A 22,416-nucleotide genomic window follows, 5' to 3' on the forward strand; every position below is an offset into this window, starting at 1 on the left:
TAAAAAGAAATATATAACAGGCTTGGCGCGAAAAGTCTATGAACTCAAGCTTTTTCTAACCAAATCTTCATTGTAGAGACTTCAATTATTTAATATCTCATAAATCAACGATACCTCTCATATTATGTGCATTTTAATGAGATTATAGACAATTAAATTCTCAACAATGTAGCGCAAGATTTGTTTTACATACCTAATAGAGAATTTTATTATAATTTTCAAAGTAACGCAAAATGAAATATTCAAACTTAAAAGGAAGAAAGAAAAAACTCAAAATGAGAAACAGAGCAAAAAACCCAGTCTTTATTGTAGAGAACTCATTTATTCACAGATAAATCATCGATAATAATCATATGACATTCATTTTATTCAGAGATTGCAGACGATCAAATTCTCTACAATGTAGCATAAGGCTTAGTTTACATGTCTGATTGTGAATTTTATTCGAAATTTCGCTTCGACTTTCGAAATATCGCTTTCTTAACGCGAAACAAAAAAAGAAAAAGACAACGTATTAAACATACTCATTTGTTTTACTTACCTAATAAGAAAAAAACTAGTCATTACTGAAGATAATTCAATTCGATAATCTTATAGAAGGAAAATGATAGTTGCATGAATAACTTCTGGGGTATTATTTATGAGGCGAGGTGGAAAAATATGTTTTCTCTAAAAAAGAAGATTAAAGTTTATAGATTTGTAACTGCAGCTTGTTATATTTTCAGAAAAATCGGTTTAAAACTTAATATCAGAACCTTGAAACATTATACTGGGCAAATTTCTGGTTTTAAAAACTTAAACAAGGAATTAGATAAAACAATGTTTCTCTTCACGTTTAACTATAGCATAGTGTTACTAGTTTTAAGAAGTATATAAACATGGTTCAACTAAAAATAATATTAAGGTCATAAAAATCATATTATGTCTGTTAATTTGAGGAACTGCTAAAAGAAATCCTGTCAACTTCTTTTTTAATTGAAAAAAATGGAATAATTATTCAAATGTTAGAAACTTATTCAAACTATCGAAATCCTAAATTATGTAATGATCCTGGGGAAAAGAAATTCTTACTACTGTATTTGCTATATTAGCTGAATACAACTAAATTAATTTATCAATAATTAAATAAACGAAATTTTTCTTATCTTGAATTTATGGAAAATTACTTTAGAGTGAGATTTAAAATTGAAAAAAAAAACAACTTAAATTACTATTCATTCTACCTTCCCCAATGGAGAGACATCCCACTGCGAGCCTTGGCCTTCCTCAGAATTCTATTTATGCTATATCTTTAGCCTTGCTTTACCATTTAGTTACTTTGAGGATGGTCAAGCCTTTTTCCAGACTGTCTGCTCATCTGAGTCTTGGATGACCTCTTTTTAGAGTGACCGTTGGTATGGCTGAGAAAACTTTTTTCGTTGCGCTGGCATCAGGCATTCTGATTATGTGACCAGCCCATTTCAATTTGTAGATGTTGAAATTTCTAACTATCGATTATCTTCTTTATACTAAACTAAACTTAATTGCATAATAGCCTATGAAGGTTCGGCCGTCTGTGCCGATCCCTGATTTTTTTACCTTGGGTTCTGGGGTGCAGGAGCAGATTACCAGGATGGGTTGTCAACCAAACACAGTACTCCCGTCCTCAGTGTTTAGTCTCCATTTCTCTTGATGCTCATTTTATTGACCCACTGAAGGGTTGAAAGACTGAGTCAACCGTACCTGGTCCGAGGACTCTCTAACTTTAATATCTATTCATTTTATCGATTTTTTTACAGAATCTATTATTTTACAATATCTATTCCATTATTAAGTCTGTTCTATTCTGTACATAATATTTATATGAGCTGAAAATAAAAGAATATTCGCTTGCAGCAAAATAACTTGGGCCCTTATTGGACCAATATTCACGAATCTTGGCTCAATAAGGGTTCAAAGTGCCATTATTTTACCAATATTAGCCCTAGATAGAATTGTCCGATTTACCCAATATTTTACCACCACTCTACAACCAATATCGGCCCTATATCGAATTATCAGATTCACACGATATTTTATATTCGTTAATCAGCTGGCCCCATGATGGCCAATATTGTCTCTATATAGGACCAATATTAAAAAATCTTGACATCCCAATATTGGTTCCTCTGTACATGTTCTTATAGGACACGTATTGAGCATATTTTGAGCCCAACTAGGGCCTAATTAAAATTGTTGCTATGCTTATTTTGTCTATTTTTCTACAATGGAAATTACAAATAATTTTATGTCAAGTTAGTTTGAAATAAAATTAGTGAGAGTTTTTAATGAATTTTCTAAATCATAAGCAAAAAAGGACACTAAAGAGGTAGTCTACAGAGCACGTGCAGATTTATAGCTATTAAACTGAAATGAAAACAGTTTTTTTTATTAATTTATTTTCTTCTGATGCTCATCTACCGCGGAAGACAAATGCTGCACAAAAAACGAAAAACATACTAAGAGAGGGTGTTAGGATTTTTTTTTATGTAAACATGTAATTTTCTTATTTTGCTGAGAAGGAGGGAGAGGTTCAAAATGTCTAAGAAAAACATGTCTACGAAACATTTGAACTTCCTCCTTTTAAATTTCACTTTAGTTTGAAAATGAAATCTTTTTCAGTTTTAGAACTAAATATTTTTACTTAAACTGTTATCATGTCGTGGTAGTCAAAATTTTTCTTTTCATATCCAAGAATTGGCAAAATTATCATCATAATGTTTGCCAGATCAAAAAATATTTAACATATTCCGTTTTTCATTTTGTTTAAATACATTTTAGTTTGAAATTTTTACTGTGCTCATATACTTAAAAGCACCAGTTTTAGCGATGAAACGCCCATCCGTTTCTTGTAATTTGTAAGTAACAATCACCAAATCACAATGCTCTCCTTCCTTAGATGTTTTGTAATATTTGAATGGCTTATAACATGCAACGGCTTATGTCATATAACAGCCTAAATTGGAAACAGTTTTTATCTCTCGTGATCATTTTAAAAATTTTGATACAAACGTTAAGATTTATATCTGGCAATAAATATTTAACTCTCTTATTTTTGAAGTTATACTTCTTATGCGACTTCCAACAAGGTTGCGTTAAACGTTTAACGATACATTTTTATTGGCCGGAAAATCACTTGGTAGCAGTGGCGTACGCAGAATTTTTTCAAGGGGGTGTCCTTAATTTTCTGAGACTACTAAAAGAAATTCGAGTCTGTAATAAAGCACCATTATTTCCCTAATTTAGACAGCTAAACAATTTCGACTTTTTATTTAGACAACATTGTTTAGTTAAATTTTGATTTGATTTTTTAAGTTTAGGAACATAATGTAATATCTTCTGAAAAAAGTCCAATGTCATATGGGTGGGAAGTAACACTTTGAGGACCACTTTCACATTCATCAGATTTTGTTATGCTAGAAACGTTTTCTTCAACGGAAGTATCACATTTCTGTACAACAGAAAAACTTACATTGGTACTAGATGCGCTATGCTCGGATCTCAAAGTTTCGAGCTGGAATGAATAACTTCAACGAGCACAGTATCTCCAATGGTATTGTTGCTGATTTTTTCACTAGTCGAAATAGTGGCGACGACGGGTTCGGCGATTGAATGAACTTTTTGTTAAGACAAAACAAAACAGATTTAGCGACAAGCTCCGAAAGACAAGCGGCAGAGATAACTGTTAGTCTGATTAACTAACTCCACTGTACTCCGTTCCCCCTTTTATATAATTTTTCACCGCATCTCCAAAATTCTCGAATTGTCTCTAAGACGACAGAACGTCTAGGATTCCAGAATCATCGCGTAAAGACCTCGCGAGTGACAGTTGGTCTTGAAAACTATACTGGCAGGACAGAAAGGAACCAGTCCGTAACAGTATCACGTGAATTTGGTTTCAAAAGTACAACCCTATTATAGTAAATGTTTTTTCAGTATTCTGAGAAATACCGTGAGAAAAAAAAGTAGGCATATGGCAAATAAAAATATATAGTTTTAAAAAATAATAGCACGCATAATTTCTACTAAAATGTTTATTTTTGCCATTTTATCTGAGCTCAAGGGGGGTGTTTAAACCCCTAAACCCCTCCCTTCCGCACGCCACTGCGTGGTAGGATCCAGTTTTCCCTCATTCATTTCCACATTGTTTTGGTTCTCACTAGCATAAAAATAATAAAAGTCATAAAAGTATTGTTTTTCTATAAATATTTTTTTAGTTTGATTTGATATACATATAATTTAATAGGATAGTATTTTTTATTTTCAAATTTAGTGGATAACAATTTTAAAAAGGAGTGAAAACAATCCCACGGACAATGCGACGGATTTAAGGTTATGTCAAGGTACGTCTCTTGTGAATATCAATTGATTGTTAGATTTTCTCTTTTGAAATTACATTATGACGCATTCACATACATTATTAATACAAATACATTTTCCAACCACAAGCACTTCCACTGGTTCAAGAGGTCCACGACGGAAAAATGCACAATATTACCGTTATTACAGAGCACGTAAGAGTTGTTGAATAGAACTAGTGATCCTTCTACGACTGCTGATTCTTCTACAATTAACGTCGCAGATTACGAAGTTTAACTTCTTCCGCGCGGAGGGACTCCACACACTATTTTTTTAAAATTATATTTGTTCCTTTTTTTTAAAATTAACCGCATGCTTATTAAATGATGATCTCGAAAGAGAAAAACTATTCTGCACCATATTCATGAAAACAATTGTTATCAATATTCATTATTTAAAGCAAAAAATGCTATGCGGTTAAACCTGCAATAATTTTGATACAAATTGGAATTTCGAAAAAAAAATCGCGCTGAATTCAGAAATGAAAATGGCGTTTCCAGTGCGCTAAATTTTAACTCCTTAGCTGCATTTCTGTGGACTGCAGAGTGGTTCACGTGATATATTTTACTACAAGTTTAACAGTTAATAATCCTGGAATCAAATGTTGAATTTTCTTCTTCTTTCCATCATACTTCTTGTAGACCTTTTAACACACCTTCGTAGTTTTAAGTTCCTAAATTGAATAGCTTTGGTGCAATAAAACAATGTGTAACTTAAAGCGAAAGAAAAGTGGGTGAAATCCCAGAAAAAAGCACTTAACTATTAAATTATCTGTTCCATTCTTTCAATTCAATAATAACTTATTATTTTAATGTCTAACAATTTTTTTCAACTGTTTTACAACCATTTCATAGCATATGAACAATTTTAATAACTATTTCTTAAACAGTCTTCCTGTATTCTTAAAAAAATAGAATATTTCACTCCTTTTTTTACAATTACATTCGTAATTTAAAAATTCTTTATGTATTCTTAAGAGTGGAATACTTTAAAAAACAAACTATTTTACGTAAAACGATTTTTTGCGAATTTTAAAAAAACGTTTTCAAAATCGTTTAAATGAATAAATTTGTCAAGGACATTAGATTTATTGCTATAAATTATTGTTTTGCTAAGTTGAGATAACAGCTTCTTATTTAATTTTTTCTAATCCTCGTCGAATTTCACAAAAAAATAAAAATAAAAAATACATTCTAAAAGAGAGAGAGAGAGATAAAGAAGAACATTGAGAAATAAAATGGTGCCTGGAATAGTTTTTTTTCAAGCTGTTGTAACTTGATATTGAAAAGAATAAACTCCAGCAATGATAAATTACTTAGAGGTTGATTCATTTATCTAGCCATTTTTGCTCTTGTAATTATCACATTACTTATATAACATTATCTACGGTCTTGCATGTTGTCAAACATTATTTCATTTGCACTTTTAAGATAATTATAAAATATTCAAAACATTTAATTCAATAGAACACAAGGCTTATACTTATATCTTAAAACGACATTTACAGGATATATCATAGAAAAAATAGGTTGCGTTGTAAAATCATACCAAATATCATCACTTCAAAGGAATGATAATGTTTGTGTGGGAAGGGAAAATGATCACGTGATAGGATTGGACAGAAAATAATTGTGGTCTTCATACAACGTTGCAGTTTTCTAATTAGAGTGGTGGCTTCAAAAAGTAGCTTTGATGGAGAGGTATGTCAATTTTTAATGAAACATTTTATTAGATATATTATAAACTTTCAAATTTGTAATCGATAATATGGAATGAACACCGTAATTGAGGAGCAAGGAATTATTTACCACAAGAGACTTTTTAATTTTCATATTATTAGAAATTTAAAGATAAAAATTATTCTTTATAGTGCATTACATATATATATATATATATATATATATATATACATATATATAGATATATATATATATATATATATATATATATATATATATATATATATATATATATATATATATATATATATATATATATATATATATATATATATATATATATATATATATATATATATATATATATATATATATATATATATATATATATATATATATATATATATATATATATATATATATATATATATATATATATATATATATATATATATATATATATATATATATATATATATATATATATATATATATATATATATATATATATATATATATATATATATATATATATATATATATATATATATATATATATATATATATATATATATATATATATATATATATATATATATATATATATATATATATATATATATATATATATATATATATATATATATATATATATATATATATATATATATATATATATATATATATATATATATATATATATATATATATATATATATATATATATATATATATATATATATATATATATATATATATATATATATATATATATATATATATATATATATATATATATATATATATATATATATATATATATATATATATATATATATATATATATATATATATATATATATATATATATATATATATATATATATATATATATATATATATATATATATATATATATATATATATATATATATATATATATATATATATATATATATATATATATATATATATATATATATATATATATATATATATATATATATATATATATATATATATATATATATATATATATATATATATATATATATATATATATATATATATATATATATATATATATATATATATATATATATATATATATATATATATATATATATATATATATATATATATATATATATATATATATATATATATATATATATATATATATATATATATATATATATATATATATATATATATATATATATATATATATATATATATATATATATATATATATATATATATATATATATATATATATATATATATATATATATATATATATATATATATATATATATATATATATATATATATATATATATATATATATATATATATATATATATATATATATATATATATATATATATATATATATATATATATATATATATATATATATATATATATATATATATATATATATATATATATATATATATATATATATATATATATATATATATATATATATATATATATATATATATATATATATATATATATATATATATATATATATATATATATATATATATATATATATATATATATATATATATATATATATATATATATATATATATATATATATATATATATATATATATATATATATATATATATATATATATATATATATATATATATATATATATATATATATATATATATATATATATATATATATATATATATATATATATATATATATATATATATATATATATATATATATATATATATATATATATATATATATATATATATATATATATATATATATATATATATATATATATATATATATATATATATATATATATATATATATATATATATATATATATATATATATATATATATATATATATATATATATATATATATATATATATATATATATATATATATATATATATATATATATATATATATATATATATATATATATATATATATATATATATATATATATATATATATATATATATATATATATATATATATATATATATATATATATATATATATATATATATATATATATATATATATATATATATATATATATATATATATATATATATATATATATATATATATATATATATATATATATATATATATATATATATATATATATATATATATATATATATATATATATATATATATATATATATATATATATATATATATATATATATATATATATATATATATATATATATATATATATATATATATATATATATATATATATATATATATATATATATATATATATATATATATATATATATATATATATATATATATATATATATATATATATATATATATATATATATATATATATATATATATATATATATATATATATATATATATATATATATATATATATATATATATATATATATATATATATATATATATATATATATATATATATATATATATATATATATATATATATATATATATATATATATATATATATATATATATATATATATATATATATATATATATATATATATATATATATATATATATATATATATATATATATATATATATATATATATATATATATATATATATATATATATATATATATATATATATATATATATATATATATATATATATATATATATATATATATATATATATATATATATATATATATATATATATATATATATATATATATATATATATATATATATATATATATATATATATATATATATATATATATATATATATATATATATATATATATATATATATATATATATATATATATATATATATATATATATATATATATATATATATATATATATATATATATATATATATATATATATATATATATATATATATATATATATATATATATATATATATATATATATATATATATATATATATATATATATATATATATATATATATATATATATATATATATATATATATATATATATATATATATATATATATATATATATATATATATATATATATATATATATATATATATATATATATATATATATATATATATATATATATATATATATATATATATATATATATATATATATATATATATATATATATATATATATATATATATATATATATATATATATATATATATATATATATATATATATATATATATATATATATATATATATATATATATATATATATATATATATATATATATATATATATATATATATATATATATATATATATATATATATATATATATATATATATATATATATATATATATATATATATATATATATATATATATATATATATATATATATATATATATATATATATATATATATATATATATATATATATATATATATATATATATATATATATATATATATATATATATATATATATATATATATATATATATATATATATATATATATATATATATATATATATATATATATATATATATATATATATATATATATATATATATATATATATATATATATATATATATATATATATATATATATATATATATATATATATATATATATATATATATATATATATATATATATATATATATATATATATATATATATATATATATATATATATATATATATATATATATATATATATATATATATATATATATATATATATATATATATATATATATATATATATATATATATATATATATATATATATATATATATATATATATATATATATATATATATATATATATATATATATATATATATATATATATATATATATATATATATATATATATATATATATATATATATATATATATATATATATATATATATATATATATATATATATATATATATATATATATATATATATATATATATATATNTGTATTCTTACGCCTCATCAAATTTATTTATTACTCAAAGCAAATCGTTTAATCTTTCCTTATATGGAAGTGAAAGATCTTAAAATAACTTCTCTTTTGAAGTATAAATCTAATTATTATTCATTGGCATGTTTTTAGCCTTGAAGTCCCAAAATAGAATTTCTACCCTTATCCTTTACTAAAGATATTTTATGAAAAGGAATGAAGTTTTAATGCTTTTATTAATACAAAAGTGTTTAATTTTTGTATTACTTCCCCCCCTAAAAATTTTTTTTGGTAAGCCAAAAAAAAATAATAATAAAATTTAGAATACTATGAATTTATAAAATTTATGTTGGTATGACTGTCCTCTTTCCTACTATAAATAACATTTTTCCAATTTATATAATTACTAGAACTTTGACTATAGGATACCATATCTTCATCAACGCTACTTTTTGTACATATAGAATTTAAACTAACTTGTGTAAATTTATTTACATAAGTTTTAGTTGGTAAATGTGGTTCAAAATCAGTTTGAGTTTGTTTACTTTTAAACTGAGTAGTTTCCTCCTTATCTTCGGAGGGATTTTCAATTACAATAGAATTTTTTAAGTAATTAAAATCACATAAACAATTTAAAATATGCTTGGCAATTTCCTCCTTATTTCCTTCACTGGAAATATTAAGAATGTCTGAAATTTGGACTAAATCCGAAAAATTAAATTTATCACAAATTTCTTTCAGTTTGTTTGAAAATTCATCATCTTTAGATTCAAAAGAAAATTTTGAAAAATTTAGAATTTTGTTACGGTTTAATCTAGACAAATCATTTGGAAACAAAAGTTTAAATAATAACTTAATTTTGTTTGCCTTCGCTACTTTAATTGACGTTTGAACCACATCTATTTCTTTTAAAAACATTTTAAAAGCAGTATAAATGCACTATTCTATCATAAAAAATAATAAAAAAAACAATATAAACACAAAAATGCACTTCATATTTTACGATTATTCAAAGATACGTAATAATAAAATTTTAGATTATTAAAATATGCAATAAAAATTATTCATTATGAAGAGAAAAAAAAATATGCAGATATGTACGGGATTTATCTTTTTGTCACTTTCGAAGGAGAGGAAAAAAAAATCTTTTTCCTAAAAAGGAATTTTCCATAGGAGCAAAAGCTCCTCTAATTTTTCTAATAAAAAACGTGCACATAATTGGTTTTCTTCTTCTATATTTTGTTTTCACAACACTTTCTTTATCACTCGGTGCCGACTCACCACTTTTTTTTTCTCACAACATCATGATTAGGACTTTTCTAAAACACTAATCCGCATAAATCGCACACTTCCATTGTGTTTCTTGGGCACCAACAGGCACAAAACTTTATGAGGGCTCAGACAAAAGCGAACGGTCTGACTCCAGGCATCAGCATCGATAAGGAACAGATTTTTTAGGAAGGGATGAGGAATCCTTCAGAACGGCGTTAGGCGATTTCTTCCGGGTGTCTAGGATGGGAAGTCTTTTTCATTTTTTCCCCACAATCGAAAACTTTTTAATCTCAGGAGTCCATTGAAGTTTTTTCTCTTCAAACCAAGGGGGTAAAAAGGGAGTTCCAAGGCGACAAAGTAGCAGTCACTTAAGACCTATCCCGCAAAATTATAGAATTGCTGAGTTTCTTTCGCGAAGCCAACATCCTGCCTGGCTTGAAATAACGGTGTATCCACACCGTTATTTTTTAGTTAATTAGTAGTCAAAGCAGCATGATTAACGAGTCCATGTTGTGCATAATCCTTTTTATTTAGAAGCGATGGTGAAAGCATGCACTTAGCCTCCTCCCGCTGGAGATGGGGGGAGACCCATTTCCCGTCTAAGCTGACGGATTTTATTTAAGCATGATAAACAACAAAAAGCCACGCAAAAACATTCGGTCCTGCGTTTTATAGGATGATTACAAGTTGTGAAGCGGCCAGTCATTATTGCCTTTTTCTGTATTCTTACGCCTCATCAATTTATTTATTACTCATAGCAAATCGTTTAATCTTTCCTTATATGGAAGTGAAAGATCTTAAAATAACTTCTCTTTTGAAGTATAAATCTAATTATTATTCATTGGCATGTTTTTAGCCTTGAAGTCCCAAAATAGAATTTCTACCCTTATCNTGTGTATATATATATATGTGTATATATATATATATATATATATAAAATCAATCACAAAATGTATGCTGTATGTTTTTAAAAGAGTGCTTCAGCTTTGCAAAACTTTTTTTAAAGCTGCCAAAGGAGATTATAAAATGCAGTTTTTTTCTCGAGGGATAACAAATTATACTGTAGCCCAGTGTCTCTAAATTTAAGAAAATCCAAAATCAAATAATTTCAGCTGTTCATTCAAATTGATTAATCGTGCTCATTAAAAATGTTGCTTTTGAGTTTTTAAATTATTACAATATCATGTAATTATAGTTGTAATATTGTTTTTCAATGTTACAGACTTATAAAATTTGTAATATTATAAGTCTGTTACAACATAGTTATACATTTGTAATAGTAATTTCTAACCTTCCTTTTTCGAAAATTGAAGGAACTAGAAGAAGAGAGAGACCAGCTACAAGATGGTTGGACAGCGTTGAATAGGACTTAAAATTGTTGGGAATAAACAGGTGGAAAAATCTAGCTCCTGGAGGCAGCTAATTGAGAAAGCCTTGGCCTGCACTAGGCTGTAGTGCTGACGAAGAAGAAGAATAGTAATTTGCATCATTCATGAAAATTTTCATCAGAAAAATTTCTATCCTGATCTGTCATGCCAACTACATTCCCCGAGGCACCAAATGAATTTTAAACTTGTTATTTAAAGTAAATAAATAAATGAAAACAAGTAGATGCTTGCTGGCTGATGGCTACGAGTTAAATCCTTCAAGTTGGTCCTTTTATAATGATTTTTTTCCCAAATAGTTTTTCGTGGGTTGCTGCCCAGCAGTTGCCAAGACTTGGAGATTATTCTGCAGCAGATACGATACGGAAATATTCCTATTCTATCAGTTCCTGTGGCTTTTCCAGAAAACGAGGGGATATTCATATTCAAGAGATTATTTTGCATAAGAATCAGCAATATAGAATCAGCATTGATATAATATTAGTAATGATACTAATAGTAATGATAATAATAGAAATGATAATAATAATAATATTTCGAATTTAACATGTTTATATTTATTTTATTCTGTTTAAATTCTTACAAAAATAATCGCATTTTCTTTAGATTTGATGTGACAGACAAATGAACAATGAATGCACATTCTTTATAAGCAATAATGGATTCAAAGATGGAGGGAGGAGAAATTTCAGTGACTACTCCAGCCACTCACGAAGAGGATGAAGCAAAAAAGGGTTTTTGGCACATCGACAAAGAAATGATTCGATTTAAGATACATTTCTTCTTATTTTTTGGAGGTGAGAATTTTTTTAGCTGTTTTGGGTAATGATTATTCATTTGTTTGTTTTTTATGTTACAAATTAATTTGTTTAGGTTGTTAAACAAATAGATTTTATGATTCCTTAAAGAATGCGATCGCAAGTATCTTTGCAATACGTTTAATTATTTTTTACAAAAAATAAATGTTATAACATTGAATTATAGATATATACTTTAATAATTGAACTTATAGTGCGTTTTTCTTTTATAGCCATGGGAGCTATGCTGCCTTATTCTCCTCTTATTGCGAAGAACAGAATCGGAATTTCAGCCACCTCGTATGCAACAATTACAACTGCTTCACTATTTAGTACTATATTGACCAAAACTGCTCTGGGATACGTAGCAGATTATTTCAAGAGAATGAAAATTATGATAAGTGTGCTGATCATCATGCATTGCTCGATTTACTTATCTCTACTTTTCATTCCACCCATAATGAAGACCGCAAGAATGACCCAAAACGACACATTATCTGACTACTTCAAAGACTATAAGGTTGCAAAACTTCCTTATCATTTCCTTATCATTTCATATGATAAAAATGCTAACTGCGACGCGTACAACAATACACCAGCAGATGTAAAATTTGCTGCATCAACAACTACGGAGGTAATAGTCACACTTGAAGGTCAGCTTGGTGAAATTGTTTGTTTCATATCACATATAAATTCAGTGGTGAACTGTTTTGAAGCAAACAGCGTCACAAAGAAAGATACGATGAAGTTAAAACCACAGAATACTTTTTGCTGCTCTATTTACTCTTCAAAATTTGAGAAATTTCACAGCTTACCATTTCGCCATTCTTCTATTGCCCCAGGTGAACTGGCAATGGCTATTAGAAATTCCAACATAAGTTTTTTTCAATGCTCACTGGTCTTTTCCGGACTATTGACAGAACTTATGGCACAAGAATCTGTGAATGATTTTAAGACATATCAGTTTTGGATTTATGCTCTATTGATGTTTTTGGTGGGCACTTGTGCTAGTTCTACATTTACATTGTCAGATACCATCTGCTGTGAGAGTGTACAAAAGTACAAAAGAGATTTCGGTCGCCAAAGGATTTATTCTGCCATTAGCTGGGGTCTACTGGCGCCTTTGGGAGGACTGCTATGTGATTTTACTAATGATTTTTATGCAACATGGTTACTCATGGTGTCTTTGCAATGTTTGACTATTTGGAATTTGTATAAAATGGATATCGTCATTCCACAGTTTTCTCAAAATATAGCAAAGGACGTCGCGACTATTCTTAAGTCGCCAACGTTTTTGGCATATCAACTTGGCGTATTTATAAATGGAGTAGGGTCTGGAATTACTTGGTTTTATCTCATTTGGTTCGTTTCTTCATTGGGAGCTAACAACTTTCTCTGCGGCATGATTCCTTACATGCAATGCTTTGCGGGTGAATTGCCAATCATGTTCTACTCTGGATGGATTATAGAAAAACTCGGGCATTTTAATATAAACAGTTTATCTCTTTTATTTTATGCAATTCGTTTTTTGTGTTACAGTTACCTTCAAAACCCCTGGCTTGTTCTCCCAGTTGAAATTACTCAGGGTTTCAATTACGGGTTATTTTATCCAGCAGTGGCATCATTTGGAAAACTTAGTGCCAAGACCGGAACAGAAGCCACAACTCAATCAATTCTTTTCTCTACTCATGAAGGATTAGGTATGAAACAATTATAATAACATAATAATATAAACAATAGGTAAGAGCATATTTTTCAGAAATTTGCATTTTTAATATTTTATCATATTTTTAAAGAATATTTTATCTGCTCTTTAACTAATTTTATGTGCTTAGCGAATGCATTTTTATGTTACACGCTTTGATTTTTAGGCCAATAACAGCACCATCGAATAACTAGTATATCAGTTGAATGAATTATTTTTGGTTATTAAAGCGTTCTAAAACTTGATTATGGCATTAAAATATCAGCTCTGCCTTCTACAGATCTATTTTGGATTCGAAAATGAGATTGTGCTATAACATTCTCTATACATTTTCTTTTACAGAAGTAATAAAATTTAAGCTTTAAGAAATACTTCATGTTTTTTCATACTTTTACATTAAAAATTATTGTAAAATCCTAGTATACGTTACAAACTTGGGTTGATTGTAAAAAATGGCTACAACGCCGTAATAACGCGTTAATGACCCTCTTGTCACCAAACTGTTGAAGCGTTAACATGTCTTTGAACAAGTCAACAAAAACTGGCGTAGACAATGACAAAAAATTGTAACTTGAAAATGACAAATACATAAGCACATTACCATGAAAAAGCGTGAATCCATCTTTAAGCCCATGAATTTACAAATCTCAAGCTTAACCATAAAACCACACCATGAGTTGCAAAATGTCTAAAAAGCAATAATCCACCAAATTTCGTCAAATTTACAACAACATAATTGAAAACCTTATCCTCTTCCCAAACATCACCAAATTCACCCTGCAACGTATACTAGGATTAAGCTAAAATTATTATACTTAAAAAAAATCTTTTTGCCACAGGAGGATTTTTCTGTAATTCCAAATTATCCGTATAAATTACATTGAGCTCCGACTCACAGTTGACAATTAAGCCTTCATGGATTAACATAATTGGATACTTGCACTTCAAGAAGGTATGGAAGACCTTCCATACCTACACACGTGACCTATGACGTCAGCGCCATCTAGTCTTTATCAGCAAAATGCCATATTAAAGTTTAGCTCATTTTTTCCACATAAGTTAAAAGTTAATTAACGGTAAGTTAATTTTATACAGAACAGCATCACTCATAGAATTAGTTGAAATATAATTCCTTCTCGTCTACTTCTTTTTGTTAATTTAGATTTATAATTTGTTTATGTATTTTGTTGTAACCTTAATATATTTTTGTTTTGTGTATCTGGCAACTTCGATGCATAATTAATTTGTTTATGTTCCACATGGCTACGTACTGTCTTTGTGTTAAGTCTTTATGTAAATATACAGTAAAAGAATTGAAATCTTTGAGAAAGAGAAATGATACTTGACAGGCTTGGCTTACTCGAAATAGAATGGAAAGAACAGTTGCCAACGAAAATAAATGTCATGTTTTAGCAACCGATCAGGATCGAAATACCCACACTACACCACTTATGTAGGTATCTCATTTTAAAATTCCCTTGCTCCACCCAGCCTTTCCCTTAATGACAGTAGAGTAGTTAAAAATATTTTAACATACTCGTCATACATATCACACTAAACTGTATTCATTTGCAGGTGCTGGTATTGGATGTGTCTTGGCTGGTATTGGCTTTGATACCCTTGGTGGCCATTGGACTTTTTTCTACTTCAGTATGTTTGCTTTTGGTTCTACTCTGCTCAACATTTGCAGCACTTTATTGGTTAGAAACTTTTACACTACAGCCAATCCGGAACCTTCACCACCGAAGGAGTGATTTATGATACAATAACACTAAGAAATGTTCGGAATGTTTGCGAAAGATGTATCTTTCAGATATAAACATAATATTAGTGTGTTTCATAAACATTATTCTCAATAAATAAACTACCACTGATTAATTTCAATACACCAATCGTATTTTTTCACTTATTTCAAGAAATGCGCTAAGAAATGAGCTATCTTTTGAATACAATATTTTACGGAGAAAAATATTTCATTAAAACAGATGAAATTTCTTTTGCTATGCATTGGAGGAGATGAAAAGCTTAAATAAACTGAGCTATAAATTGTATTAAAAGTAAAAAATTCATATGAATATATTATATTTCATTCTTATTATGCTTACTAGTTTACACACGTTCTCAAAAGGTTCATTGCGTGTTCACTAAAATGGACACAACACGAAATTCGCGTTCAAGAAAATAGACACAGCTCGAAATGCGTGTTCAAGAAAATAGACACAATTAAAAATGCGTGTTCAAGAAAATGGGCACAACTCGAAATGCGTATTCAAGAAAATGGGCACAACTCGAAATGCGTGTTCAAGAAAATAGACACAACTCAAAATGCGTGCTCAAGAAAACAGACACAACTCAGAATTCGTGTTCAGGAAAATAAACACAGCCCGAAGTGCATGTTCAAAAAAATAGACACAACTCGAAATGCGCGTTCAAGAAAATAAACACAGCCCGAAGTGCATGTTCAAGAAAATGGACTCCACTCGAAATGCGTGTTCAAGAAAATAGACACAGCTTTTAAATGTGTCTTCAATAAAATGGACAAACCCCAAAAGAGTGTTCAAGAAAATGAACACAACTCGAAATGCGCTTTTACAATGTTCAAGTATCCGACTACCATATTTTAAGTAAATTTTGTCTGAAATATCATTTTCCTGTTTTTGATATAAAGTAAAACTATATGAACATTTCTCTTTCTGAAAACCGTTTGAGTTTTGTTTCTACGTCAAATAGCATAAAAGTTATGATTATTTAAACAAAAAATTTCTACATTGGTTTTTATATTGATAATAGTGTCTTTTTTGTCTTTTTTTCTCAAAACTTTATTTTTAGATATTTTCTTTTATTCTAAGGGCAATGTCTCTATTTTATTTCAAATTACTTGAAATTTCGCATGATTTTCTTTCTATACATATGCATAAGAATAAACTACGGATTAGTTGATTAAACTGTTATTTTGTATTTTACAGTTTAAAAAAAAATAAATAATAGCAATTTATGGCCTTTTTTCGCTAAACATACTTCGATGTTTACTGTAGAATATCTAAATATTAATTTTGTGTTTAATGAGTAGTTCTTTCCCTAAGTTGAATTTATATAAGTATTATAAAACAATAATAATGAAAAAATAATACACTTTAACAAAGTTATGCGATTTTGAAAAAGTTGAATTTTTGGTCTTTTTTAAACTACTTTTCTTCCCATATTTTTTTACAAAATATATTTCTTTTAATATTTTTTGTATTCATAACATATTTTAGTGTATAAATCACTCATAAATCCAAAAAAAAAATTTCTAAATTCAGAATTTCAAAATTTTGTCTTTAAAGATATTTGGGTACCTTTAAGCAATTAACCCAGAATTTTGACATCGTAATGTAACTAGGAAAATTTTATGAGCGTGGTTTTAAAATGAGTAGTTTTATTATTCATAGATTGTCACTATAAGTACAATACTAAAACTTTTACATTAATAGTTTAAAAGTAGTATATAATCAAAAATCATCATAAGTTATCAATAATCAAAATCATCATAAAATGATTACATGACTTTATAGTACGTCTACGCAGTACAGACGAATCGGTGACTTTATAGTACGCAGTACAGACGAATCGGTTGCTGGCGCTTTGCGTAAAATACCGAGTTAATAACCATACGCAGCATCCAGCATAAATAATCAAAAGGTAGTAGTTCAAAAAAAGTAGTAGTTCAATAATCATAAACTACTTTTAAGTAATACATTCAATTTCATGTAGTTTCAGTCTTTTAATTGTAGAAATTTTTATGTATTTAAAACTTCAGATAAGATTTTGCAGCATGTAATTTAACTGATAATTTTTTTAAAAAATTTCGTGCGACATTTGTCTTGACTGCGAACTAAACTGTATTTGCCTTTTCCCTGTTACACTCTTTGAGCTTTTCTTCTTCATAAAGTAAAGGCAAGTTTTTATTTTATTTTTTTAAAAATTCTTTTTATTTTTAAGATGAGCTAGTTGGCTCCATTTCTTTCAATTCTTCATAAAACTGGCTCACTTGCATTTGAAAATAGGATCTGTATGACATGTAATTGAAAAATGGGTTTTCAATACCAATGAGGGAATTATATTTGTTGAAGAAGATATAATAATGGTGAAATGGATACCTGCGCATATTTTCTTTTTTCATTATTTAAAAAAGACAAATAAAAGTGTAATATTGACTAATCTAATTTCATTTGTGTTTTCTAATAAAAATGAGTAAGAGATTCGTATATATACAGAATAACCTGAGAGAAGTAAAGTGAAAAACTCACAGCGACCTCACGTGACCTCCCATCGTGACACTCGTTCGAGCTATGTCCTTTTTCGTAAATCGCCTTTCCAACTAAGTCCATTTTCTTAACCTATAATTCTAAAATGCGGCCTAAAAGAAATACGGCAAAGAGTATATACTCATATTAGTGCAAAATGGTTGCCCAAGAACTTTGCATTTCTGAAGGAAATTAAAATATTTTTAAATTTTCTATGAATATTTCTGAAAATAATGGGAATTTTCGGAAAACATGATGATGATATTTGAATATGAAATCAATTTTCAAATGAATATGCATTGCAAAAAGTTGTCCAACTATCTCTGAGTATCCACTTTAATGTAAGTACTACATAAGGTGATCCAAAATTTGACCAACATATTCAGAGAGGTGATATAAAGATTAACCAGGTGATCGCAAATTGCGAGGGTGAAAATCGCAAAACTTCCTGCAAGTTCTGATAGCACGCTGACAAAAATACTTTCAAAGGTACTAAGAAATTTCTTTTAGGAATTTATATTAGTGCCCAATGGCGTCCTCTGATATCATATATAATCTACAACGAATTAAAAACGATTCCTAAAAATGGAATCATAAAGATAACGTAAGATTTCATCCTACTGAAAGATAAGCAGCCTTTTTTTTACCATAGTAAATGCAATTTCCAAATGCTAAAAAGAATAGGAAGAAGTAAAGCGACGTTGCGACAGATTTAGCGTTACCCAGGGTGCATCACGAGGAGGCCTGTCGCATTACACCCCATGTTTTTTTTTTTTTTTTTTTTTTTTTTTTTTTTTTTTTTTTTTTTTTTTTTTTTTTTTTTTTTTTNTTTTTTTTTTTTTTTTTTTTTTTTTTTTTTTTTTTTTTTTTTTTTTTTTTTTGGCAAAATATATCAAGAATTTTTTTCTATTTTTTTTCATAATTTATTATACGCATTAAAAACAAATTTTCTGAAGTAGTCTTTTTCTTTCTCTTTTTTTTTTGCAAAATATAACAAGAATTTTTTTTCATTTCTACGTATTGCCAAAAAATTTTCTTTGAAGTTTTTTTTTTTAAAGACATTTTTGATTTATTAGGTTGTTTATGAAAATGCTCAAATATGGTATTGTCAAAGCATTTCAATATTCCTAACAACATAAATTTCTTGAGAACTTTCGGAATTCCTTGTACCTTTTGTGCTTTTCTTTATATTGTGCATTCAGCCAATCTTTCTTAAACATATCAACAAAGGCTTTTCTGTAAAAATAATTAACTCACATAAATTTTAATTGCCTCGAACANTTCTATTTCTTTTTCATAATTTATTATACGCATTAAAAACAAATTTTTCTGAAGTAGTATTTTTTTTTTTTCGAAATATAACAAGAATTTTTTTTCATTTCTACGTATTGCCAAAAATTTTTTTTTGAAGTTCTTTTTTTTTAAAGACATTTTTTATTTGGTTGGTTGTTTGTGAAAATGCTCAAATATGGTATGGTCAAAGCATTTTTCAATATTTCCTAACAACATAAATTTCTTGAGAACTTTCGGAATTCCTTGTACCTTTTATGCTTTTCTTTATAGTGTGCATTCAGCCAATCTTTCTTAAACATATCAACAAAGGCTTTTCTGTAAAAATAATTAAATTACATGAATTTATTTGCCCCGCAACAAGTTTTGTTATCAAAAATTCAATCACATTAAAAAATAAATTATTGTTATAAATAATTTAATATTGTTATAAATAATATAATAGTCCGAGTCATCAACCAGGATCAAAAATTTAAAAGAGGAAATGAAGCCGCGGAATCAGACAAATTAGGAACTGTTTCTTATTATAATAAGTCTTAATAATTTGTAATTTACAGGAGAAAGTGTAAAGCCATGTATGTTATATCTCTTATAATTTTACCGCTATTATTATGTGTCTCAACGAATTTGACAATCAGGAAAACAATCATTTAAAATAACTTAATAAAATGCTTTCCCTCATAGTTAAATTCATAATTGTCTATTCATAATTTAATTACATTATGCATTGCATTAATATTGTATTTATGATTCAGAGCAACAAAAAAAATAACGTTTCTCAACAAAAACGTGACCATTTTTTTTAAAAAGCATGTTTTTCAAAATGTGTTTATGGATTGTATAAACATTGATCAATAGTGCATTACTTCCCTTCATAAGAAAACTGCAGTGTAGGCCATCTCCTGAGTTATTGAACAATAAATAATTAGATGAAAAATTTTAATTGTTTTTAAAATTGAGATTTGGGCCTAATATGAATGTCATAAGTTCGTCCTTCCCGCCAGAGGAAATTTAGCCGCCATCTTGAATTTGTTTGTGGCAAGGAGTCAAAAGGGATAAAGCTTAATCATTATTGGCAGAAGACATTTTTTTTTAAAAATTTTCATATTAAAATCAAACGGATTCCAGATCAAGTCAATAGGAATAATAAATCAGAAGTTTTTAGGAATTTAGTAGGTATTAAGTATAAGAGAGTACAATTTTCGATCTTACCTGTCTGTGCACAATTTTAGAAGAAGAACTTTTTAAACCAACCATACAAATTACTGATGGATTCAAAGAATCCTTCCTTCTTTTTTACTCTTTTTCTCGCCGTGATTTCAACCACAGTCTCCACAATCACCTCAACACGAGATTCTCTGTAAGAATCATTCATATCTCATGAATTAAGATTCCTCCTTCTCAAGTGGTTTTGTTATAAAATTAAATCACATTAGATTAAATAAAATTTTGTTCATAATCCACTCTAATACTATTAACTAACTTGAAATAAAAGCAATGAGGAAATTAAACAGGTAAACCGCTAATATGTAAAGTTTCTTATAATAAAAAGTCTTATTGATTTTTAATTTACATGAAAAGAAGTAAAATTATGATTGTTATATGCTTTAAAAAAATTGTCCCAATTATTAATTCAAAATGTAATTGCGCATCAAAAATAGAAGAAAAAAAAACGT

At 25.3% G+C, this 22,416-nt stretch overlaps 1 protein-coding gene across 2 annotated transcripts; it reads left to right on the forward strand.

Annotated features, from left to right (window-relative positions):
• Positions 1 to 5,724: 5,724 nt before the first annotated feature.
• Positions 5,725 to 17,050, forward strand: LOC107456943 (major facilitator superfamily domain-containing protein 6). 2 transcript variants are annotated; one of them, XM_016074939.3, is made up of 4 exons: positions 5,725 to 6,077; positions 13,269 to 13,459; positions 13,693 to 15,159; positions 16,740 to 17,050. In XM_016074939.3, the coding sequence occupies exons 2-4, from the start codon at positions 13,321 to 13,323 to the stop codon at positions 16,916 to 16,918; spliced, it is 1,785 nt and encodes a 594-aa protein (XP_015930425.1). In that variant the 5' UTR covers positions 5,725 to 6,077; positions 13,269 to 13,320; the 3' UTR covers positions 16,919 to 17,050. The 2 variants fall into 2 exon arrangements, with proteins under 2 accessions (XP_015930425.1, XP_071037237.1); XM_071181136.1 differs by lacking the exon at positions 5,725 to 6,077 and adding an exon at positions 12,625 to 12,753.
• Positions 17,051 to 22,416: the final 5,366 nt, after the last annotated feature.

The sequence above is a fragment of the Parasteatoda tepidariorum genome, chromosome 5 (genome assembly GCF_043381705.1).
Source record: "Parasteatoda tepidariorum isolate YZ-2023 chromosome 5, CAS_Ptep_4.0, whole genome shotgun sequence".
In the NCBI taxonomy this organism is placed as follows: domain Eukaryota; kingdom Metazoa; phylum Arthropoda; class Arachnida; order Araneae; family Theridiidae; genus Parasteatoda; species Parasteatoda tepidariorum.